This window comes from Podarcis erhardii, assembly GCF_964252035.2.
Source record: "Podarcis erhardii genome assembly, chromosome: 2".
Lineage (NCBI taxonomy): Eukaryota > Metazoa > Chordata > Lepidosauria > Squamata > Lacertidae > Podarcis > Podarcis erhardii.
The window spans coordinates 117,006,670-117,031,684 of record NC_138498.1 but is presented as its reverse complement, the minus strand read 5'-3'; the positions used below and the strand labels follow the sequence as shown (position 1 = coordinate 117,031,684).

General features: G+C 45.3%; 1 protein-coding gene across 3 annotated transcripts; it reads left to right on the top strand.

The window, feature by feature from the left end:
* Window positions 1-12,825: 12,825 nt before the first annotated feature.
* On the top strand, window positions 12,826-22,611 carry LOC309336933 (zinc finger protein RFP-like). Of its 3 annotated transcripts, none has more exons than XM_081853456.1 (7): window positions 12,826-13,375; window positions 14,272-14,367; window positions 15,190-15,420; window positions 16,619-16,641; window positions 17,084-17,205; window positions 18,420-18,449; window positions 21,969-22,611. In XM_081853456.1, the coding sequence occupies exons 1-7, from the start codon at window positions 12,944-12,946 to the stop codon at window positions 22,484-22,486; spliced, it is 1,452 nt and encodes a 483-aa protein (XP_081709582.1). In that variant the 5' UTR covers window positions 12,826-12,943; the 3' UTR covers window positions 22,487-22,611. The 3 variants fall into 3 exon arrangements, with proteins under 3 accessions (XP_081709582.1, XP_081709581.1, XP_081709583.1); XM_081853455.1 differs by lacking the exon at window positions 18,420-18,449 and adding an exon at window positions 19,885-19,914 and having other exon boundaries at window positions 12,827-13,375; XM_081853457.1 differs by lacking the exon at window positions 18,420-18,449 and having other exon boundaries at window positions 12,827-13,375.
* Window positions 22,612-25,015: the final 2,404 nt, after the last annotated feature.

The window sequence follows — 25,015 nt, the reverse complement described above, 5'->3', positions numbered from 1 at the left end:
TGATTCATTGTGACCTGGATTCCCACTTCCATCTGTGGCACAAATGGGTCACTGGAAAACAATGGGATTCTGCATGAAAGGCTGGCTAGATAAAATAAGAGGCATGGCATTGTTAGAAAGAGTTGGCTTACAAGAGTTGTATTGTTAGAATTGCCAATACAAGCTCGATATAATATGGTGACCCTTTATATTTTGTGCAAATAAGGGTAAGAAATAATTACAGCCTCCAGTGAGGCAAGTCATGTCACGGAGGGCTGCTATCAAGAGACTTAGGTTGTTCTGCTTTGAAATACTATGTCTCAACATTGTTGTATGCATTACTCTAATGTACTTTGTCAATTTTGGTACCTTTTTCATATCTGGTTTTTATACTATCTCAATAAAAATTAATTTGCAAAAAGACAGTGAGAGCTAACTCATACCGGAGAGAAGAGGCATGAGAAACCATATGAACGTTCTTGGTTTGCAAAAAGATTCTGTGACAAAGTAAATTTGAACAGACATCCAAGAACTCACAGTGGAGAGAGATGATCTGATATTCTCAGTGTGGTAAATAACTTCAATGAGAGAGGAGAGTGGAAGAAACGAGGGAGTTCATACTCACCATATAAATGTTCTTGGTATGCAGAAAGTTTCAGCTGGAGTAATTGGTATACCCATCCTGGAGAGAGATCGTTCAAATGGCCTGAGAAACGTTTCTTGACAAGACAGATAGATTGATTGGACATCAAGAAACGCATGGGAAAGAGACCTTATGAATGCTCCTGAGTGTGGGAGGAGTTTTGTTTGGACCAGGGTTTCCTAAACTTGGATCTCCAGCTGGTTTTGGACTTGCATCATCCCATGCTAGCAGGACCAGTGATTATGGAGGATGGGGACTGTAGTCCATAAACAGCTGAGACCCAAGTTTGCAAAAACCTGGTTTGGACAGATAAAATGAATCTACAAACCACACGATATATAGACCTCATGGGCATTTGGTTGGCACCCCTAAGTTCCTGACCCCTATTTTTATGTATAGTGTATTAAATTCTACCCAAAGCAGTTATGGCTAATGTCACCTTGTTAGTGGCAAATGGACTGACGTCGGCTACAGTCCAAAGAGCGCTGACTGAAAGGTAAAGCACTGCTTCACCTTGACAGAACCAATGGCTCAGTTGGTTAGACTCTAGAGCATGGTGCTGATAATGCCAAGATTGCAGGTTCAATCCCTGTATGGGACAGCTGCCTATTCCTTCATTGCTGGGGGTTCGACTAGATGATCCTCGGGGTCGTTTCCAAGTCTACTATGATTCTAATAAATCTGCTGCAGATGAAACCATTCCTCCTTTCATTGCTTTCCTGAAAAGATTTACCGATTTTCCTTGGGAGCCCAACCCAGGAAAGGCGCAGAAAACTCTGCAGTTCACAGTGAAGGGATCACGAATCACTAATAGTGTGTGTTGAAGGAGAAACACCAACAAAAAACCCAGAAAGCATGAGTTCAAAAGAAAGCAGGTTGGAGAAGCATCCAAAATAATGAGACAGGATTTGACTGCTCATTGGAACACTGTTTTAACTTTCAGAGTGTTATCATAATTGGGGAGCAACTCCCCTGTGAAGAAAGGTCGCAGAATTTAAGACTTTTTAGCTTAGAGAAAAGGTGAGCAAGAAGTGACATGAGAGAAGTATTTTTCTCCCTCAATGCACTAGAACTCGCAAGCATCTCACAAAACTGGGTGCTGGAAGTTTCAAGGAAGACAGAAGAAAGTCCTTCTTCACAAAAGGCAGAATTGAACTAGGAACTTGCTTCCACGGGAGGAGGGAGGGAGAGATGGCCAACACCATTGATGGCTTTAAAAGAGGACTGGACAGATTTCTGGAGAAGACTCTCAGTGGCATCTAGCTGTCATTTGTTGTTGTTTAGTTGTTTAGTCGTGTCCGACTCTTCGTGACCCCATGGACCAGAGCATGCCAGGCACTCCTGTCTTCCACTGCCTCCCGCAGTTTGGTCAGACTCATGCTGGTAGCTTCGAGAGCACTGTCCAACCATCTCGTCCTCTGTCGTCCCCTTCTCCTTGGGCCCTCCATCTTTCCCAACATCAGGGTCTTTTCCAAGGAGTCTTCTCTTCTCATGAGGTGGCCAAAGTATTGGAGTCTCAGCTTCACGATCTGTCTTTCCAGTGAGCACTCAGGGCTGATTTCCTTCAGAATGGATAGGTTTGAACTTCTTGCAGTCCATGGGACTCTCAAGAGTCTCCTCCAGCACCATAATTCAAAAGCATCAATTCTTCCGTGATCAGCCATCTTTATGATCCAGCTCTCACTTCCATACATCACAACTGGGAAAACCATAGCTTTAACTATATGGACCTTTGTTGGCAAGGTGATGTCTCTGCTTTTTAAGATGCTGTCTAGGTTTGTCATTGCTTTTCTCCCAAGAAGCAGGTGTCTTTTAATTTCGTGGCTGCTGTCACCATCTGCAGTGATCATGGAGCCCAAGAAAGTAAAATCTCTCACTGCCTCCATTTCTTCCCCTTCTATTTGCCAGGAGGTGATGGGCCCAGTGGCCATGATCTTCGTTTTTTTGATGTTGAGCTTCAGACCATATTTTGCACTCTCCTCTTTCACCCTCATTAAAAGGTTCTTTAATTCCTCCACACTTTCTGCCATCAATGTTTTGTCATCTGCATTGTGTCATCTGCATGGGATTTGTAGTCTTAGGCAAACAGAGGACACCAGGTTGGCAATGCTGAAAGTGTCTGTTTCAGTCTGAAGTTTCTTGCCAGCATGCTAAAAACAGATTAAGTTAAAATTAGCAACCAGACTTTTAGGAGTTTTCTTCATGGAATCAAATCTCGCTTGCTAAATCAAAACTCCCATCAATTTATGGCAGCAGCAGATTTTCTCCAATTCAAAAATTACAAGAAAGCCTACGAATGAAAATGTTAGTTTTCTTACTTACACGTACCAACTTACTAGGTACGTGTGTTTTTGTGTGTAATCAAAAGCATGGGAAGCAATCCAGAAGCATTCGCTGCTCCTTGAGAAAACATTCAGCAGCTGCAAAGACCTGGGGACATTTAAAAAAGAAAAAAAGATCACGTGGTCACTGAGTTTCTGAGTCATTTCCAGGAAAGGAAGCTCCTGGTGGCTGAAAACAGAAAAAGTGAAACTTAACTCAGGTTTTTGGCGGGAGGGAGCCATGGCTGCTGCTGGGCAGCAGAATCTGGTCCAGAATCTTTCTGATGTAGCCACTTGCTCCATCTGCCTGGAATATTTTAAGGATCCAGTGATCATCCCAGAATGTGGGCACAACTTCTGCCGGTCCTGCTTGGTCCAGTGCTGGGGGGAATCGGAGGCAGAGGCTTCCTGCCCTCAGTGCAGAAGAGCAGTCCAGCAAAATAATCTCATCCCCAACCGGCAACTGGCAAACTTCTTGCAATTAATCAAGAATCTCAGCATTCTAGGAAGGAAAGAAGAAGAAGAAAGAAAAGGAGGAGTCTGCGAGGATCACCAGGAGCCCCTCAAGCTCTTCTGCAAAGTCCATGAAGCCCCCATCTGTGTGGTGTGTGACAGATCCAGGATACATGAAAATCACAAGGCGATTCCTCTGAAGGAGGCTTTGGAGGAATACAAGATAGGAGATCCCTGGATCTTGAGGGAGAGAAATAGCTGTGGATTCTTCTTTTTAATTCGCAGATCCCAATTAAGCATGGCATTAATTGTTTGTTTTGTAAAAAGCAGCCCAGGGGAAGCCTGAGGGCTCCTGGGATGGCTGGGAGGAGGGAGTTGAAGTCTTTCTCTCTGCCAGGGGGACAAAGGGATATTTCCTTGAAATAATCACAGCAGCTTCAAATATTTGAACTGGGACCATGGTGGGGAGAGAAAGGGTTAACCTCATCCACATCCCCCAGCAAGGTTGCTTTGTACATATTGAGAACACTACAAGTGTAAGTTGCATATACACAATTAAGTACTGTACATGTCTCCTTTCGCTGACAGGATGCTTCCTCAATGCCCTGCAAAACAGAGAGCAGCAAGGGATCAGCTGGGGGGACGGGACTGGTGGCCAGGAATTGACCAAATGGTGCAGGATCCCCTCCCCAAGTATCTGTTGGAAGCAGATTTAGGAGTGGGGGTGGAAGCACCTAATGCTGGGGAGTGCTGTGGGGCCTGTGCAATGAGGTTTCAGCGGGGGGGGGGGGGGTGAGGATCTCCTCCCACCCCAAATGGCAAAGGACTCAATGGTTCAGAGTAGCATCTGCAAAGACAAGGGGAAAAGATGACTTTTTCATGGCAACCCAAATTGGACCTGCGTTCTGGAGGTCCGTTCTTAACCTGAAACTGTTCTTAACCTGAAGCACCACTTTAGCTAATGGGGCCTCCTGCTGCCGCCGGAGCACGATTTCTGTTCTCATCCTGAAGCAAAGTTCTTAACCTGAAGCACTATTTCTGGGTTAGCAGAGTCTGTAACCTGAAGCGTATGTAACCTGAGGCGTATGTAACCCGAGGTACCACTGTACTTCGCAAGGTCACTGGGCGCAAGAAGCCAGTTCTGTATAACATTCATCAACTCTCTGTCTGTCTCAATCAAACCTGAGTTTTTCATTTTCTCTTTAGGGAGAGATCTGTAGCCGCCTGGAAATTCTGAGGAAAGAGAGAGAGGAAATTCTGGCCTATCAAGCAGCCTAGGACAAGGAAAGCAAAGACCTCCTGGTAAGTTTCTTTAATGTTACTAAAAAGGTAAAGGTACCCCTGCCCGTACGGGCCAGTCTTGCCAGACTCTAGGGTTGTGCGCTCATCTCACTCCATAGGCTGGGAGCCAGCGCTGTCCGCAGACACTTCCGGGTCACGTGGCCAGCGTGACAAGCTGCATCTGGCGAGCCAGCGCAGCACACGGAAACGCCGTTTACCTTCCCGCTGGTAAGTGGTCCCTGTTTATCTACTTGCACCCAGGGGTGCTTTCGAACTGCTAGGTTGGCAGGCGCTGGGACCGAACGATGGGAGTGCACCCCGCCGCGGGGATTCGAACCGCCAACCATGCGATTGGCAAGTCCCTTAATGTTACTAGACAGGGAACAAGCATTTGAAAAATCAAGTCAGGACTGAGGAGGGATGATGAAATTTGCCCATTTCAGCTTCTCTGCATTTCTCATTTTTCCATTTTGTCTGCTTATTCATTTATTATTCTGAAAATGAATCAGATGTTAGGGTAGCTACCTCCTTGTATAAATATTTTAATACATACTTTACCCTAATAAGTACATTTTTGTGTGAACATTACTTGGCTGGGTCTACCTTGAAAAATTCAAGTTCACCTTTTAATGCAGCTTGTTTAGTCATTTAGTCATGTCTGACTCTTTGTGACCCCATGGACCAGAGCATGCCAGGCACTCCTGTCTTCCACTGCCTCCCGCAGTTTGGTCAAACTCATGCTGGTAGCTTCGAGAACACTGTCCAACCATCTCGTCCTCTGTCGTTCCCTTCTCTTTGTGCCCTCAATTTTCCCAACATCAGGGTCTTTTCCAGGGAGTCTTCTCTTCTCATGAGGTGGCCAAAGTACTGGAGCCTCAGCTTCACGATCTGTCTTTCCAGTGAGCACTCAGGGCTGATTTCCTTCAGAATGGATCAGTTTGATCTTCTTGCAGTTCATGGGACTCTCAAGAGTCTCCTCCAGCACCATAATTCCAAAGCATCAATTCTTCAGCCTTCTTTATGGTCCAGCTGTCACTTCCATACATCACAACTGGGAAACCATAGCTTTAACTATACAGACCTTTGTTGGCAAGGTGATGTCTCTGCTTTTTAAGATGCTGTCTAGGTTTGTCATTGCTTTCCTCCCAAGAAGTAGACGTCTATTAATTTTGTGACTGCTGTCACCATCTGCAGTTATCTCTCACTGCCTCCATTTCTTCCCCTTCTATTTGCCAGGAGGTGATCAGACCAGTGGTCGTGATGTTAGTTTTTTTGACATTGAGCTTCAGACCATATTTTGTTGTTGTTGTTTTTTTAAATAATTTTTATTAAAGTTTTCCAATTTAAAACAAATTAAATCCAATTTATAATCTTTTTCCAATAACCAGGACTTCCCCTCCCCTCCCCCTCTTGTCTTCCAGTTTAACAAATCAATTCAACAAATTCTTATCCCCAAATTACACTTATCGTCAATAACCCAATTTTTCGAAAATTCCCATCCCCTAAGATCGACCTAATTCAGCTTCAGACCATATTTTGCGCTCTCCTCTTTCACCCTCTTTAAGAGGTTCTTTAATTCCTCCTCACTTTCTGCCATCAAAGTTGTGTCATCTGCATATCTTAGTCAAAACAAAAAATTCCTTCCAGTAGCACCTTAAAGACCAACTAAGTTAGTTCTAGGTATGAGCTTTCGTGTGCATGCACACTTCTTCAGATACACTGAAACAGAAGTCACCAGACCCTTCTATATAGTGAGAAGGTGGGGAGGAGTATTGCTCAGAAGGGTGGTGGGAATGGGTGATTGGCAGATAGCTGTGATGAGCCTGTTGACAACTCTTAACGACTGCAATAGGTCTTACAGGAAAAAGCAAGGGGTGAGAAGGTGAAAAATGGCTTTGTCATGTATGATGAGATAAGAATCCAATGTCTTTGTTCAGACCAGGTCTCTCCATGGTTTTAAGTTTGGTAATAAGTTGCAATTCAGCAGCTTCTCTTTCCAGTCTATTTCTGAAATTCCTTTGTAATAGAACAGCTACTTTGAGATCTTGTATAGAATGTCCTGGGAGATTGAAGTGTTCTCCTACTGGTTTCTCTGTCTTGTGATTCCTGATGTCAGATTTATGTCTGTTTATCCTTTGGCGTAAGGTTTGGCCTGTTTGTCCAATATAGAGAGCTGAAGGACACTGTTGGCATTTGATAGCATACACAATGTTAGACGATGAGCAATTAAATAGTCCCGAGATGGTATGTGTGATGTTGTTGGGGCCAGTAATGGTGTTGTCCGGGTGTATGTGGCAGCAAAGTTGGCATCTGGGTTTATTGCAGGCTCTGGTGCCAGTGTCCGTGTTAAGTCTGGTTGTAGTATTATTGTGGGTTAGGAGTTGTTTAAGATTGGGTGGCTGTCTGTAGGCAATGAAAGGTCTTCCTCCCAGAGCTTGAGAAAGAGAACTGTCATTGTCCAGGAGAGGTTGTAGATCTCTGATGATGCGTTGTACTGTTTTAACTTGGGAGCTGTATGTGATGACTAGAGGTGTTCTGTTATTTTCTTTTTTGGGTCTGTCTTGCAGTAAGTTCTCTCTGGGTATCAGTCTGGCTCTGTTGATCTGTTGTCTAACTTCATCTGCTGGGTATTTTAGTTCTAAAAAGGTTTGCTGTAGATCTCTTAGGTGAGAGTCTCTGTCTGTAGAATTGGAACAGATGCGGCTGTAACGTAGTGCCTGGCTATATACAATGGACTGTTTGGTATGTTTGGGATGCTAGCTAGAGGCATGTAGATATGTTTGTTGGTCAGTTGGTTTACGGTATAAGGTGGTGTCTATGCGCCCATCCTGTATTTTTATAGTAGTGTCCAAAAAATGTATTTCTTGCATAGATTGATTCATTGTTAGGTTGATTGTGGGGTGAAAATCATTGAATTTCTGGTGGAAGGTGTCCAGGGTCTGTTGACCATGTGTCCAGATGATAAAAATATCGTCAATGTATCGCAGGTACAAGAGAGGTTTGAGTGGGTAGGAGTTTAGGAAACGTTGTTCTAAATCTGCCATGAAGATGTTGGCATACTGTGGGGCCATGTGGGTGCCCATTGCTGTGCCGCTGATCTGAAGGAACAGGTCATCACCGAATTTGAAGTTGTTGTGGGTAAGGACATATCTTAGGTTGTTGATATTTATTCCGGCAATCTTAATTCTGGCTAGGGATTCATCCAGCCCAGCCTTTCGCATGATGAATTCTGCATATAAGTTAAATAAACAGAGAGACAATATACAGCCTTGTCGTACTCCTTTCCCAATTTTGAACCAATAATTTGTTCCATATCCAGTTCTAACTGTAGCTTCTTGTCCCACATAGCGATTTCTCAGGAGACAGATGAGGTGATCAAGCACTCCCATTTCTTTAAGAACTTGCCATAGTTTGCTGTGGTTGACACAGTCAAAGGCTTTTGCGTAGTCAATGAAGCAGAAGTAGATGTTTTTCTGGAACTCTCTAGCTTTCTCCATAATCCAGCATGTTTGCAATTTAGTCTCTGGTTCCTCTGCCCCTTTGAAATCCAGCTTGCACTTCTGGGAGTTCTCGGTCCACATACTGCTTAAGCCTGCCTTGTAGAATTTTAAGCATAACCTTGCTAGCGTGTGAAATGAGTGCAATTGTGCGGTAGTTGGAGCATTCTTTGGCACTGCCCTTCTTTGGGATTGGGATGTAGACTGATCTTCTCCAATCCTCTGGCCACTGCTGAGTTTTCTAAACTTGCTGGCATATTGAGTTAATGCAGATAGATTTAGTTTATTTCCCATTTTCATTTATTATGTGAATAGCAGTCAAGGAGGAGCCTGAGGACTTGTGAGCTGATAGGGTGCAAGCAGTTCAATTCAAATCCCGATTTACTATAAATATTACTTTAAAAATTGTCTTTCCCCCTCTGTTTCTGTTGCCTTTCTACACCTAAATGGCACCAGCATAAACTGAGGGGGTTTTATGTCCCTGGATGTTCTCTGAACAACTATGAACTCTGGTTATGCCATACCCAAAAACATGCAGGGAACATCCATGGCTAGGAAAAATGCTTCTTGCTTTAGGATGTAGCTCTCTGCAAAACAGAAGTAACAGAAATAGCAATGGAGAGGGCCTCCCCTCAAAATAGATGTTTACTTCTTTAGCCACTGGAGGTTTCATGTCTCTGAAGAATCAGAAGTGTCCTCCCTATGGAATTCTCATAATTCTCTTCCTGATGTTTTGAAAACTGACCATCTTCCACACTCAGACTTCCTCTTTTCTTGCAGAAATTAACAGAATTGGAGAGGCTCTGGAGACCTCAGACGGGAAGAGAAAGAAAAAGAAATTGAACAGGGCATCATCTTCAAATGGCCTCTGCAAATACAGCCTCGCCATCTCCACACATTGTCAGAAGTAAACCTTGCATTGAGTGGGGCTTCTGCTCAGTTAAATGTGTTTTGAGTGGATGCATCAAATGGGGTGTCCTCTGGATAATGCTGGAGAGGATGGGAATTGCAGTCCAGCAGCTTCCGGAAGGGGCCCCATGGGCTGTGCTGCCCTATACATTTCACAGGGCACCTTCCCTGTGTTCCTCAGTCCCACCCCAAATACACAATGCTCCCCCAAGGAGTGTCTTTTCAGCACCAGGTGCATCTGATTTCCCTCCTGGAATACTAATAGCTAGAACAACACATGCCTGTGGACTTGACCCCTTCAAAGATCAGGCAGGACTCACTCTGGCTCCACTATCAGGGCCACTGACTACTGACTGCTGCAGCCTGCTCTCCTTTCCCTGCGTTTTCCATGGGGTGGTGGCACATGATGGAATAAAGTCACCTTCCCCCCACCTGGCTGAACGCCACCTCCCCTTCCACCATCTCCTATATGATGTTGGCCTCATTTGTGTGTCATCGTACGTTTCCTGGGAGCCTCCACTCACCCTGTGGAAGGGAGGACACAAAAGTATCCCATTTGGTCCAGCGCCCAAGAGGGGCCACCCAGACACCTGTGCAAAACCTGCAAGGAGGACCAGAGAGCAAAAGCAGCCTTGCCGCCCCCCCCCACAGCCTCCAGCAACCGATCTTTACAAGCATGGGCGCCAACTTGAATAAAAATATTATTGGTGGGGGGAGCAGATAAGCCCTAATCCCCTCCACTTTGGTTTGGTTTTATCCCTCGCCCTCGGTCCCCTCCCGCACCTTCCACTGCTCCTTGGCGGGGGCCCACACCCCTTACCCCGGGCACCCTGAGCTGGGGGTCTGGCCCGATGCCCACCCCCACTGCTGACAGGCAACACCACGCAGCCCCTTCCACACCACCCTTGGTCCAAAAAGCAGCCCTCGTTACAAATGGGAGGGGCCAAAGGCCACGCTGGGAACCCCAGGGAGAAGCTGACTGGAGTGGCCATTTTGCCTAGAATGGACAACGCCCCCCCAAAACACACTCTCTCACACACAAATGTTGGCTGTGTCCCTAACACATTTCTCTTGCATTGGCAGTCAAAATGCAGAAAAAACAATGGGAGCAATAAGCATGTTCAAGAATGATGTTTGAAGGCGCTCAACACAGTGTGACTTTAAATGACACAATGGATGAAACATCAGGGCTTGGACTGAACCCTTTTTAAAGTAGGCCATGCTGGAAATAACATACATAGAACTGAGCAAATGCCAATATTGCATGAGGTTGCAGAGCAGAGAGAGAGAGAGAGAGAGAGAGAGAGAGAGAAACCAATAAGGGTTATTCCATTGCTACCGCTACTGTCACCTAGTAACAGTCACTCCATCACTGTTTCTACCCCAACTGGTCGTTATAACTTTAAGAACTAGTACCTGAGCTTGTTCCTTTCCTCCTCCCTCCCCATTCCCCTTTCCTTTTATGTCACTTTTAGCTTCTTTTTCATTGATTTGTGAAACTGCATTCTTATTGCACCGCAAACACATGCTTATGTTCAAAGAAAGTGGTTTGAGAAGCACATTCACACTAAATCAAGCATTGCTGCAACCAGCAAGTTTTCAAACCATAGTGATGGGTGGAGCAGAGAAACAAACTGCTATGACTGTTGGAAATGCAGCTGAAATTATGGCAAGGTATTGTGAGCAGGTGCTAGCAACATGGGGACCTAGTGCTGGTTAAATCATTTATTCCCCCCTCACACTGCTTTTTATCCCCAAAACAGCTCTGTGAGGCTGACTGGTATCAGGATCAGCAACGGGTCCAGGGGATTCTGAATTCCTAAAGCTAAAAAGGGACTTGAACCCAACTCTCCCCAAGCCCAAGTTTCTAGGCATCTGGTTGTCTCCCCCGTCTCTGCCGCCCAAAGTCAACAAGGGCAGGCTGAAAAGTTACGCATTTACCTGCTGGGGAATATGGTTAGGTAAAGGTAAAGGGACCCCTAACTATTAAGTCCAGTCGTGGCTGACTTTGGGGTTGCGGCGCTCATCTCGCTTTATTGGCTGAGAGAGCTGGCATACAGCTTCCAGGTCATGTGGCCAGCATGACCAAGCAGCTTCTGGTGAACCAGAGGAGCGCACAGAAACGCCAATTACCTTCCTGCCGGAGCAATTACCTATCTATCTACTTGCACTTTGACGTGCTTTCGAACTGCTAGGTTGGCAGGAGCAGGGACAGAGCAAGGGAGCTCACCCTGTCACAGGGATTTGAACTGCTGACCTTCTGATTGGCAAGTCCTAGGCTGTGTAGTTTAACCCACAGCGCCACCCACGTCCGCTATGCAAGACCTTAGCCAGGGCCATTAATCTCTTAGCAGGCAGGCAGAGCAGTAAATTCACAGGCAGCATTTAACTGGATTACAAGCAGTTTACATTCCTTTACATGATATAAGGCAGGTACTACAATATTCTTAATACACAGCTATTTCAGAAACATTTTGCAAGCATTAATTAATAAGAAAATATAGCATTATAAAGAAAATTAAAAAGACACTTTTGCATTACTTTTCGAAACCTCACAGTATTGTAGATGATAAAAATTAAAATTATTGTTTTCCTTACCTGCACTAATGATAGTCATTGTTTGGATGGGGGGCTTTTATCCATTTCTGCAGTCACACAATCAATCAATCAATCATAAAGCGAAAAACAAGCCACAGTCACAAAAATGAAGCAACACAAAGAAAAATGCAAAAAAATAGCAAAAGCACCAAATATCACCTCAAAACACTGCAATCAGAAACGGAAGACTTTGATTACAATGGGGGGCGGGAGACGACTTAAATTAGCTGCGCAAGGGTCAAAACGGGAGGAAAAAAGCCTTAATTACGATGGGGGGAACTTAAATTAGCTGCGCAAGGGTGAAATGGAAACTCAGGAGCACATTTGGCTTCTGAGGCAAAGTTCGAAAACCGGAACACCTACTTCCAGGTTTGCAGTGTTCGAGTTCTAAGTTGTTTGGGAACTAAGCTATTCGAAAATCAAGGTACCACTTTATAACCATCCAAAGTCTCCGTGAATTTTATCTAACCCTCTGTTAAAGCCCTCCAGGTTTTTCAGCCATTGCAAGGGACCACACTTTATTAGGAATATAGGGAGACTTCACACTATATAGTAATATGGATTACTAATAATAGCCAAGTCATAACAGGCATTCATATCTAGAGAAGGAGTTCCATAACTGGGGGGCCACCATGTAGATGGTACCTTCTCCAGGTACCATGGGAGCCAGCCCATTGCTCCATTGAGGTCAGTACTGCCTCCACTGACTGGCAGCAGCTCTGCAGGGTCTTCAGTCAGGGGGCCTTCCCAACCATACCTGGAGATGTCCTGGCCAGGGATGATGGGAGTTGTAGCCTTCAGCAAAGAGAGGGCACCAGGTTGGCAATGCTGAAAACGTCTATTTCAATCTGAAGATCTTTGCCAGCTTGCTAAGAACGGGTTAAGTTAAAATTAGCAACCAGACTTTTAGGAGTTTTCATCACGGAATCAAGTCCCGCTTACTAAATCAGAACTCCCGTCCATTTAGGGCAGCAGCAAAATTTATCCAATTCAAAAATGACAAGGAAGCCTACGTATGAAAATGTTATAGTGTGAATACTACAACTTACTAGGTATGTGCGTGTTTGTGTATGTGATCAAAAGCAGGTGAAGCAATCCAGAAGCATTCGCTGCTCCTTGAGAAAACAGCTGCAAAGACCTGGGGACATTTAAAAAAGAAAAAAAGATCACGTGGTCACTGAGTCATTTCCAGGAAAGGACGCTCCCGGGGGCTGAAAACAGAGAAAGTGAAACTTAACTCGGGTCTTTGGCGGGAGGGAGCCATGGCTGCTGCTGGGCAGCAGAATCTGGTCCAGAATCTTTCTGATGTAGCCACTTGCTCCATCTGCCTGGAATATTTTAAGGATCCAGTGATCATCCCAGAGTGTGGGCACAACTTCTGCCGGTCCTGTTTGGTCCAGTGCTGGCAGGAATCAGAGGCAGAGGTTTCCTGCCCTCAGTGCAGAAGAGCAGTCCAGCAAAATAATCTCATCCCCAACCGGCAACTGGCAAACTTCTTGCAGTTAATCAAGAATCTCAGCGTTCAAGGAAGGAAAGAAGAAGAAAGAAAAGGAGGAGTCTGCGAGGATCACCAGGAGCCCCTCAAGCTCTTCTGCAAAGTCCATGAAGCCCCCATCTGTGTGGTGTGTGACAGATCCAGGATACATGAAAATCACAAGGCGATTCCTCTGAAGGAGGCTTTGGAGGAATACAAGGTAGGAAATTCCTGGATCTTGAGAGGGAGAAATAGCTGTGGATTCTTCTTTTTAATTCTCAGATCCAAATTAGGCATGGCATTAATTGTTTGTTATGTAAAAAGCAGCCCAGGGGAAGCCTGAGGGCTCCTGGGATGGCTGGGAGGAGGGAGTTGAAGTCTTTCTCTCTGCCAGGGGGACAAAGGGATATTTCCTTGAAATAATCACAGCAGCTTCAAAGATTTGAACTGGGACCATGGTGGGGAGAGAAAGGGTTAACCTCATCCACATCCCCCAGCTCTTCTTAATAATTGTACTTATTAAGAACACTACAAGTGTAAGTTGCATATACACAATTAAGTACTGTACATGTCTCCTTTCGCTGACAGGATGCTTCCTCAATGCCCTGCAAAACAGAGAGCAGCAAGGGATCAGCTGGGGGGACGGGACTGGTGGCCAGGAATTGACCAAATGGTGCAGGATCCCCTCCCCAAGTATCTGTTGGAAGCAGATTTAGGAGTGGGGGTGGAAGCACCTAATGCTGGGGAGTGATGTGGGGCCTGTGCAATGAGGTTTCAGCGGGGGGGGGGGGCTGAGGATCTCCTCCCACCCCAAATGGCAAAGGACTCAATGGTTCAGAGTAGCATCTGCAAAGACAAGGGGAAAAGATGACCTTTTCATGTGGTTCAAAAATGCTCCTGTGCCATGCAACGCAAGGGGTGACCTAACTGGGTCCCTGAGCCCCACAGGGGTGCCGCAGAAAAGAAGGTAGTTGGTCCAGAAAGGTTGAAAACCTATGGACTTTTATTTCCTTCAGTATACTACTTCGCAAGGCCACTGGGTGCAAGAAGCCAGTATAATATCTATCAACACTCTGTCTGTCTCAATCAAACCTGAGTTGTTCATTTTCTCTTTAGGGAGAGATCTGTAGCAGCCTGGAAATTCTGAGGAAAGAGAGAGAGGAAATTCTGGCCCATCAAGCAGCCCTGGACAAGGAAAGCAAAGACCTCCTGGTAAGTGTCTCTATTGTTACTAGTGAGGGAACAAGCACTTGAAGAATCGAGTCAAGACTGAGGAGGGATGGGGAAATCTGCCCATTTCAGCTTCTCTGCATTTCTCATTTTTCCATTTTGTCTGCTTATTCATTTATTATTCTGAAAACGAATCAGTTGTTAGGGTAGCTACCTCCTTGTATAAATATTATAATACATACTTTACCCTAATAAGTGCATTTTTGTGTGAACATTACTTGGCTGGGTCTACCTTGAAAAATTCAAGTTCACCTTTTAATGCAGCTTGTTTAGTCGTTTAGTCATGTCCGACTCTTCGTGACCCCATGGACCAGAGCATGCCAGGCACTCCTGTCTTCCACTGCCTCCTGCAGCTTGGTCAAACTCATGCTGGTAGCTTCGAGAACACTGTCCAACCATCTTGTCCTCTGTCGTTCCCTTCTCTTTGTGCCCTCAATCTTTCCCAATATCAGGGTCTTTTCCAGGGAGTCTTCTCTTCTCATCATTTATTATTCTGAAAACAAATCAGATGTTAGGATAGCTACCTCCTTGTATAAATATTTTAATACGTACTTTACCCTACATCCATGGCTAGAAAAAATGCTTCTTGCTTTAGGATGTAGCTCTCTGCAAAACAGAAGTCAACAGAAATAGCAATGGAGAGGGCCTCCCCTCAAAATAGATGTTTACTTCTTTAGCCACTGGAGGTTGGTTTCATGTCTCTGAAGAATCAGAAGTGTCCTCCCTGTGGAATTCTCATAATTCTCTTCCTGATGTTTTGAAAACTGACCATCTTCCACACTCAGATCTCCTCTTTTCTTGCAGAAATTAACAGAAACGGAGAGGCTGAAGACTGTGGAGAAGTTCAGAGAACTGCGCCAGTTCCTGGAAGAACAAGAAAAACGTCTGCTGACTCATGTGGAAGAGGTGGAGAAGGAGATTGCAGGGAGAAGGGATGAGCAGCTGGCCAGACTCTCCAGGAAACTCTCCTCTCTTGAGAGGATCATCCAGGAGATGGAGGAGAAGAGTCAGCAGCCAGCGAGTGAACTCCTGCAGGTAAGATGGTGGCAGGAACAACCAGAGGATCCAGGAAAAGGCTGCCTCCAATCCTTCATGTGCCCATTTCATGTATGCAAGAAGTGCAGGGGCTGAGCTGATGGAGCCTCTAGTCAGGTTTGGAATGGACAGGAAGACCTGAGAGACCTGGGATGCTTAACTCACCTGAATGCAGACTAGAGATTCTTCTGTGTTCTTCATGGAAGGGGAGCTAATCTTCTGCTCTTTGCCGTTGCTTTGTCTCCAAATGCCTCTCAGCTGTGGGGGGCTTCGTCTGGGATGCGTTCAGGCCTCCTTCCGACATGAGCCAGTCTCTTGACCAAGCTTCTCTTCCCGTTCCCTCCACAACTTCTGGGCTGATCCCCTTCCCCATGGATACAGATTGGCCCAGAATGGTGCTCAGTCACAGTGACCAAAGAGCAAGACAGAGGGACTCATTCAGACTGCTGCTTGTCCCACCCCTTTCCTCCAGGAAAACCCTCTTTTTACTGCTGAATTAGAGCAAACCTCAGCCAGGTTTTCTCTGGATTGATGTTTGCTTTGATGTTGCACCAAGGAGCAGGTTTTTCCTGAGGGAAAGTGGCAGGGCAAAGACAAAACCACTTGGACTCGTGTTTTCTGGGCACAGGAAAAGCAGAAGTGTGGGTGAGCCCAAAGAAACACTGAGCTGTTTTATTACCCCTTTGGAGGCATTTTATGCTGCAGGTGCTTTTTAAAATTTCCAGATGGAAAATAGAATTTGAAATTCGGAGACTTCTATGGAAGACAATTTGGGACAATGTCCTAGTTGGATTATCCTTTAGGCTTACTTATGTCTGAATTGCACAATGCAAACTGGATTAAATTAATAAATTATAATCTAAGACAAGAGATGGGGTATAATCTTCTCTTGAACCCACAAATGTGAAATTTCCCTAAAATGCTGGTGGATTTTCGAAAGGATTCAAAAAAATTAATTGCAAACTGATGTAGAAATGTGGAGAACTTGATATCGGCAAAATTCATAATTTCAGATTGGAACAATAAAAACTGAGAGAAACAAAAACTGGCTGATTCTGCCATCCTTACCCAAAAGCTTGCCATATGCCAGGCAGACTGACATCTAAGGGCCAGGCTGTTCCTCCACTCCAGGGTCTGAGGGGGTCTTCCTAGTGTGGCCTGTGGTGTGCAGTGAATTCCCTTCTCTTTTCCCCTCTAGGATATGAGAAGCACCTTGGAGAGGTAAGTGGATCTGGCTCATTTCCATTAGCATCACTCCATGAGGCCGGGATGCAAGAACCTCAGACATGGCCCTCCAGGGGCTGCAGGGGGGAGACTGGAGGACTCACTCCCTGCAGCACCGCACAGGTAAAAGCAGAGCCCCATCTTCTGAACTTGTAGCCCCCCAATTCTCCCTCCAAGGTTCAAGGACAGCTGCCTCCTCCCTCCCCACATCACTTCACACAGGGATGGGGGCTCTTTTATTTCTCTTGCACTTTCTATTCATGGACTTTGTGGTAATTTCAATCATCTGAGGAGTCCATAGTGTGGAAGAATCTCCCCACTCACTGCCTGCCTGTCCCTCTGGGCTTCCTCCAGCCGGGTTCCTCCTCTCAATTCCTTTCTTTTTCTTTACCCGAAATTGTGGGTTTGAATGGGCTGATAATGTTTTTCTTTTCACCAGGTATGAGAAAAGAGAGAAAAGAGAAGGAGAGCCACTGGCTTTCCCTCCAGAACTGAGGAACAGGATCTTGGAATCCTGTGATGTAAATCACTTTGTGGAAGATGCAATGAAACAATGGAAAGGTAATGAATAATGGCTGCCAGGATTTCACACTGGGAATTCTATTAATGTCCTGATTCACATGGAACCTCCCTTGTTTCCCTCCACACAATCTGGAGAGGTTGTTTGGGGCTTCTTGAGATTTGGTTAGATTTCTACCGCGTGAAGTGTGTTAAGAAGGGCACCCGCAAGCACCCAGTCCCTCCTCCACCTCCTGCCAGGCTGGTCTCCCAGTAGCAGAGCCAAGGCCTGAGCCGCCTCTTGGTCAGAGTTTCAACCTCACCAGCCATTTCTCGTGCTTCAGCCATCCCCATCTCCTCAAGAGTTCCCAGTTCTTATGAGATCGGCCCCATTTCAGGACGGAAGACTTCCCATTGCACGAGACCCTTGGAATTACATGGCAAAGCTCTGCCAATTCTTCCTCTGCAATTTGGTTTGTCACTGTTGTGACGTGGGGTTTGTGATTTCAGCTCTCTTGACATAATATGCTGGAGGCAGTTCTCTAGTAACACTTCTTTATTAAAGCAACAAGACTAAGACCTGAGGACGGGAGAGCTACATTTATAGGGACAGGGAACTAGCTAGAAGGGATACATTTTGGAGGGAACAATATCAGGCAATCACAGTCCTGCCTTTTGGAGGCAACCAATAAGACAGAGGATCCAAATACAGCAGCTTAAATGAACCAATAGTAGCTGTACCCTCTGGAACCAAAAGGCAGTTACTTTACCCTAATGCAAATACAGACAATAATAATACAGATATAAAATCCTTTGACTCAATACACAACAATCACCATGCTTGGAAATGCCAGTTTCAACAGCTTTGCCCCACCAGTTTACTTGGGGGCAGTTGTTAACCTTCCTCCAGCCCTCCAATACAGATCCTCATTTTATTTGTAGATTTTGAATGATTGTATTCTGCCATTTTCTAGAATAGTTTACTATTTCTGATTTTTCCATGAAATCATGGAATAGTAGAGCTTGAAAGGATCCCAAGGATCCCAAGGATCATCTAGTCCAATTCCCTGCAATGCAGGAATTAAAGCTAAACATGCTAGTTGTTTTAATTCCTTAGGCCTACAGTTGTTGTCTTTGCAATTATTTGTTCTATGATTTAATCTTGTGTTGGAAATAAGGAAACAACAGATGCTATGTTGTGGTGATGTTTTGTAAAAAGATTTTTTTGGGGAGCTATTGTGGTGTAGCCCATTAAGCCTCTCTTTTTGCTTCCTCAGATGTCCAGTCATTCAGAAATCTTCAGAGAGGTAAATTTCACATGCAGACCCCAATTCACAGGAGGGGTGGGGACTAGTGTTTCATGGGGGGTAAAAAGTCTCTTCTGTACAGTTGAGAACCATCCACAGCTTGACTCTAGACCTGCTGTTTGTACCACAGTGACAGAGAGGGTGGACTTGAAGGTGCCGAAGGGGGGGAGGAGAGAAACTGCCCAGAAGAGTCAGACTGAGGAGGGAAGAGTTTTATTTCTGCCTAGAGAGAGTTGGGTTGCTTTTCCATGTGACCATTTTCAAGCCTGGTTGCCACATGTCCTCTTTTTCTCAGACAGGTCCTCCATTTTCATGATAAAAAATTATCCCCTGGCAGATGTGTAAAATTTGGCAAAATGTTTAAAATTCGGCAAAAAGTTTTTGGGTTTGGTTTTTTTGGTTTACAGTAACCCATTAAATTTTTTCTCATGCATTAGACTCAGATCTAAGGCACCCAGCTAAGCTAGTTTGCAGCAGAGAATTGCAACAGAGCAGCACCTTAAGCTAGCAACATACTGTGTAAATCCCTTCACTTGTGGCTGAACTAAAAGGACGCTGGCTCAGCTACAAGATCTTGAGGAAGGAGTCTGGGAAGGCAAGAGTTAACACCCCCCTGCCCTTAAGGAGAGTCCATATGCAGATGTTAAACAGTTTAATAAATTGTTCTGTGCACACTTATGTTCACCAAGGTGTGAACATGAGCCCAAATACTTTCACGTGGCAAGCAAGGGAGCAATATGTATTATTATTATTATTTTGTTGTTGAAAGTTAAGAACATTGCTACTAGCAATATATCACAGCTTCTATAGCCTACATAGAGTAGGGGTATTTAAAATGAGAGTCGTCATAGCGATCTATGGTTAAGAGTAGAAGTTGGCAAATGTGTTCTCTTTTTTGCTCTTCTAAATACGACAACTCTACACTTGCCTATCATGACTGTCTTAGCCCCTAACTGGAAACCTTTTGATTCAAGTAGGTAGCCATGTTGGTCTGACGCAGTCAAAATAAAAATAAATAAATTGTCCAGCAGCACGTTAGAGACCAACTAAGTTTGTTCTTGGTGTAAGCTTTCGTGTGCATGCACACTTCTTCAAAAGGTAACCTTTTGAGTTATTTCCCCCCTTCCCCCAAGGATCCCAAGGATCATCTAGTCCAACCCCCTGCAATGCAGGAATTACAACTAAACACATTAATTGTTTTAATTCCTTAGGCTTAGTGATATTACATTCTCAAGAATAATCTTTTGGAGAATATTTAACACCACTACTTAGACCTACAGCTGTCGTCTTTGCAATTATTTGTTCTAAGATTTAATCTTTTGCTTGAAATAAGGAAACAACAGATGCTATGTTATGGTGATGTTTTGTAAAAAAAGATTTAATTTATTTAGCTACTGCATTGTAGCCTGTTAAGCCTGTCTTTTTGCTTCCTCAGATGTTCAGTCATTCAGAAATCTTCAGAGAGGTAAATTTCACATGGAGACCCCCAATTCACAAGAGTCTCTTTTGTACAGCTTGATTCTAGCCCTGCTGTTTGTACCACAAAGGAAGAGAGGGTGGACTTGAAGGTGCAGAAGGCAGGGAGAGAAACTGCCCAGAAGGATCAGTTGGAGGAGGGAAGAGTTTCATCCCTGCCTAGAGAGAGTTGGGTTGCTTTTCCATGTGACCTTTTTCAAGACTGGTTGCCACATGTCCTCTTTTTCTCAGACAGGTCCTCTACTTTCATGATTAAAATTCTCCCCTGGGTGGATTTTTAAAATTTTTATATTTGGCAAAATGTTTCAGGTTGTTTGATTTGGTTTACAGTAACCCATTAAATTTTTTCTCATGCATTAGACTCAGATCTAAGGCACCCAGCTAAGCTAGCCTAGACCAGAGAATCGCAACAGAGCAGCACCTTAAGCTGGCCACATCCTGTATAAAACCCTTCTCTTGTGGCTGAACTAAAAGGATGCTGGCTCAGCTACAAGATCTTGAGGAAGGAGTCTGGGAGGGCAAGAGTTAACACACCCCCCCGCCCTTAAGGAGAGTCCGTATGTACATGTTTAACAGTTTAATAAATTGTTCTGTGCACACTTGCATTCACAAAAATGTGAACATGAGCCCAAACACTTTCATGTGGCAAGCGAGGGAGCAATATGTGTTGTTGTTGTTGTTGTTGTTGTTGTTGTTGTTGTTGAAAGTTAAGAACATTGCTACTAGCAGTATATCACAGCTTCGAAAGCCTACATAGAGTAGGGGTATTTAAAATTAATGTCGTCTTAGCGCTCCATGGTTAAGAGTAGAAGTTGGCAAATGTGTCCTCTTTTTTGCTCTTCAAAATATGGCAACTCTACACTTGCCTATCATGACTGTCTCAGCCCCTGATTGGTAACCTTTTGAGTTATTCTCCCTTCCCCCAGGGAACTAGTCTTATGGTATTAATTAAATCCAAAAGAGAAGCATTGAATAAGCCATCCTTTGTAAAATTGCCCTGCCACCTGACTCCTCTTCCCTGGCGACAAGCCCTAAACTTCCAAGATGGTGGGGAGGAAGGCAAGGAGAGACCAAGTGGGTGAGAGAGATGGAGGGCAGGAATAAACAGGCTCCCCACTTAATGCAATTTTCACTTGTGGGCACGAGGGCCCAGAACCTGACCCCCGCGAAAGTGAAGGGAGGCCTATATGTGGTTTTATGTTGTATTTTTATGCTGTGAACCACCCTGTGACCTATGTGTGACAGGCAGTATGCAAATGTAATTTTTTATTATTATTATTATTATTATTATTATTATTATTATTATTATTATGGAGGAGCCCTCATCTCCCATCCCAACCCAAAGGCGAATTCCCACAGAGATGGTCAAAGGAAAGCAGCTTCTCTCCTCTCCTGCCTCCTCCAATTCTCTCTTTCCCCTTCACTAGCACAGACGAGATGAGTAAACGGTTTACTGGTTGGTTTTTTCTCTTAGAAAATGTCTGGGTTGAGAGGAGGGCAGGCACAATACACATTGCATATAAGAAAGTGGAGAAGACTGATTTAAAAACCAACAAGGAAGATATTCTGATGAGAGTCTGCAAGGAGGAGTCTTAGTCATGCATGCAATGGAAAGAAATCCCATAGACCTGAAAGGGAATATGGTTTTCTGGGGTTGATTTTTTATTATTACAGTGGTGCCCCACAAGACGAATGCCTCGCAAGATGAAAAACCCGCTAGACGAAAGGGTTTTCCGTTTTTCGAGGCGCTTCGCAAGACGAATTTCCCTATGGGCTTGCTTCGCAAGACGAAAACGTCTTGCGAGTTTTTTTCCTCCCCCCCCTTTTTCTAAGCCGCTAATAGCCGCTAAACCGCTAATAGCGGTAATCCGCTAAGCCGCTAATAGGGGTGCTTCGCAAGATGAAAAAAACGCAAGACGAAGAGACTCGTGGAACGAATTAATTTCGTCTTGCGAGGCACCACTGTATTATCATCAGGATGTCCGTTTCTGTCTCTCAGCTGACTCTGCCTAATCTTCTCTTTCCGTCATTTCTCCCCAACAGCAAATGTCACTCTGGATCCAGACACAGCCCATCCCAGCCTCATCCTGTCTGAGGATCAGAAAAGCGTAGGCTGGGGAGAGAAAGAGCAAGACCTGCCCAACAGTCCTGAGAGATTCAGCAGCTGGCCTTGTGTGTTGGGACATGAGGGATTCACAGCAGGCAGACATTTCTGGGAAGTCAATGTGGGAAGTGAGGAAGAGTGGGCTTTGGGGGTCACTAGAAAGTCTGTGAGGAGAAAGGGCCTATTCTCCTTCAGTCCTGGGGGAGGGATCTGGGCTTTGGAGAATTGGGAAAGCGAGTACTGGGCCTTCACCTCCCCTGATTACTCTCCTCTGTCCCTGAGGGAGAAGCCCAGGAGGATCCGAGTGACTCTCGACTATGAAGGGGGACGTGTGTCTTTTTCTGACGCTGACTCAGGAGCTGAACTCTACATGTTCTCAGGAGCCTCGTTCTCTGGGGAGACCCTCCTCCCTATCTTTTTTCTGTGGGGATACCAAACATACCTCAGTATCTCCTGAGGAGACTAAATCTGCCTCTCAGGCCAAGCAGGAGTTTCCCTCCAGACCAAAATGACTGATATAAAAACATTTACCTGCCAAGGGCACTTTTGGCAGTTTTTCCAGTCAAAGTCAGCAGAAATAACGGGGGGGGGGGGAGGGGGGGTGTTGTTGCTTTGCATTTTCCTTCCTTTTTCCACAATTCCATCTGCAGTTTCTTCAAGAGATAGACACACATTTACAGTCCCAATAAACACTATTTTCCTCAAATGGGCTCCCTCACCTTCAATCTTGTTTTCCTTTTGAGATGCCTGATTTGGCAGAGCACGAGACTCTTAATCCCGGGGTTGTGGGTCTGAGCCCCACATGGGGGAAATGTTTCGTGCACTGCAGGGGGTGAGACTAGATGACCCTCAGGACCGCTCGCAACTTCGCAATTCTAGGAAACCTTCCTCTCCCCACAAGACCTTATGAAGCTGTGAAAATGCATGCACCACTGGATTAATGATGATGAAAAAAATGAACCCCTTCCCCCATGTCACGCAGGATAGCTCCTTGCTCTGGAGACCTCAGAAGGGAAGAAAATGAAAATGAAATTGAACAGGGCATCAGCTTCCAATGGCTTCTGCAAATACAGCCTTGCCATCTCCACACTTTGTAAGAAATAAACCTTATTGCATTGAGTGGGGCTTCTGCCCAGTTAAATGTGTTTTGAGTGGATGCATTAACGTTCCTTATTTACAGGCTGGATTCTGTCTATTGGGGACATCAAATGGGGTGTCCTCTGGATAATGCTGGACTCCAACTCCCCTTTGACCCATCCAGCATGACCAGGGGTCAGAGAGGATGGGAATTGCAGTCCAGCAGCTTCCAGAAGGGGCCCCATGGGCTGTGCTGCCCTATACATTTCACAGGGCACCTTCCCTGTGTTCCTCAGTCCCACCCCAAATACACAATGCTCCCCCCAAGGAGTGTCTTTTCAGCACCAGGTGCATCTGATTTCTCTCCTGGGATACTAATAGCTAGAACAACAAATGCCTATGGACTTGACCCCTCTCAAAGATCAGGCAGGACTCACTCTGGCTCCACTATTGGCACCGCCGACTACTGACCACTGCAGCCTGCTCTCCTTTTCCTGAAATACAGCTTTCCCCACCTGCCTGAGGGCCACCTCCCCTTGCTCCATCTCCTATATGATGTTGGCTACGTTTGTGTGTGATCGTAAGTTTTCCTGTGAGCCTCCACTCACCCTGTGGAAGGACACAAAAGTGGCCCACTTGGTCCAGCACCCAAGGGGGGCCACCCAGACACTTGTGGAAAATCTGCAAGGAGGACCAAAGAGCAAAACCAGCCTCCCCCCCCCCCCATTGCAGCTTCCAGCCACAGAGATTTAGAAGCCTGCTGCCTCTGGGCTGGGGAGGCAGAGCATAGCCATTGTGCTTAAGAGCCATTAACAGCTTAGTGCTCAGTGAATTTGTCCCCTTGTCTTCTCCCCAGCTCGGTGGGTGGAGCACAGTCGTCTTAATCTAAGGGTCACCGGCTTGAGCACCACGTTGGGCAAAAGATTCCTGCATTGCAGAGATCTGGACTAGGTGACCCTTGTGGTCCATTCCAACTCTGCAATTTCATGATTTTAAGCTGGTTGCCATCTCTGCCTCCAGTGGCAGCAAGTTCCATAGCTCAATTACTGTATGTGCTACACAATGAAATGCTTTTATCTGTCCTGGATCTCCCAACATTCAGCTTTGTTTGGGGGCTACGAGTTCTAGTGCTATGAGAATTATCTGTGGAGATAATGTGCCTCTGCCTGCCTGCCTCCATCATGGGCACCAGAGCAGGGGGTGGGCAGATTGTTTGTCCCCTCCTGGGACAGGAAGCCTCGACAGAGAACTTTCTTGAATTAACAACAATAACTGGTTTCTTGAGGCAGCCGGAAAACAAATCAGGGAGGAGCAGGCCTCTCAAACACAACACAACATCTCTCAGCTCCAGCCTCCCTGAACTGTGGGAACAGAAAGTCAGTCTTGGAGATGCCATGCACTGGCATGTGTGTGTGATCTTGCTCTGCAGTGTCTACACTGAGTGGCTGTGGCTCTCCTGGATTTCAGACCGGCACCTTTCCCAGTCCGAAATAGGAGATGCAAGGGATTGAACCTGGAAGCTTTTCCATGCCAAGCAGACGCCGTTTCCCTGAGCTTCAGCTCTTCTGCATTTTTGAAGTAAGGCTCATGACCTTCTTGATACTATTCATTTAACGTCATCAAATCTGGCCCTCTTTGAAAAAAGTTTGGACACCACTGATCTATGTCCAACCACCTGCAATGCAGGAGCACACAGCTGTCCCACATAGGGGAATCGAACCTGCAACCTTGGCGTAATCAGCACCACAGTCTAGCCAACTGATATGTCCAGGCTGTCCTTGATTTACTTATTTTATTTAACAACATTTGTGTACTGCTTGACTGATGGTAATAAAATCTCTAAGCATTTTACCCAAAACAAATTTAATTCCCCTCTAGTTCCACCAGCGTTGATGGGAGGTACTTTCTG

Coding starts and splice junctions, on each gene's coding strand:
- LOC309336933 (XM_081853456.1), top strand. CDS start 12,944: ATGGCTGCTGCTGGGCAGCAGAATCTGGTCCAGAATCTTTCTGATGTA. Junction 13,376..14,271: donor AGGCTTTGGAGGAATACAAG/GTAGGAAATTCC, acceptor TTTTCTCTTTAG/GGAGAGATCTGTAGCAGCCT. Junction 14,368..15,189: donor AGGAAAGCAAAGACCTCCTG/GTAAGTGTCTCT, acceptor CTTTTCTTGCAG/AAATTAACAGAAACGGAGAG.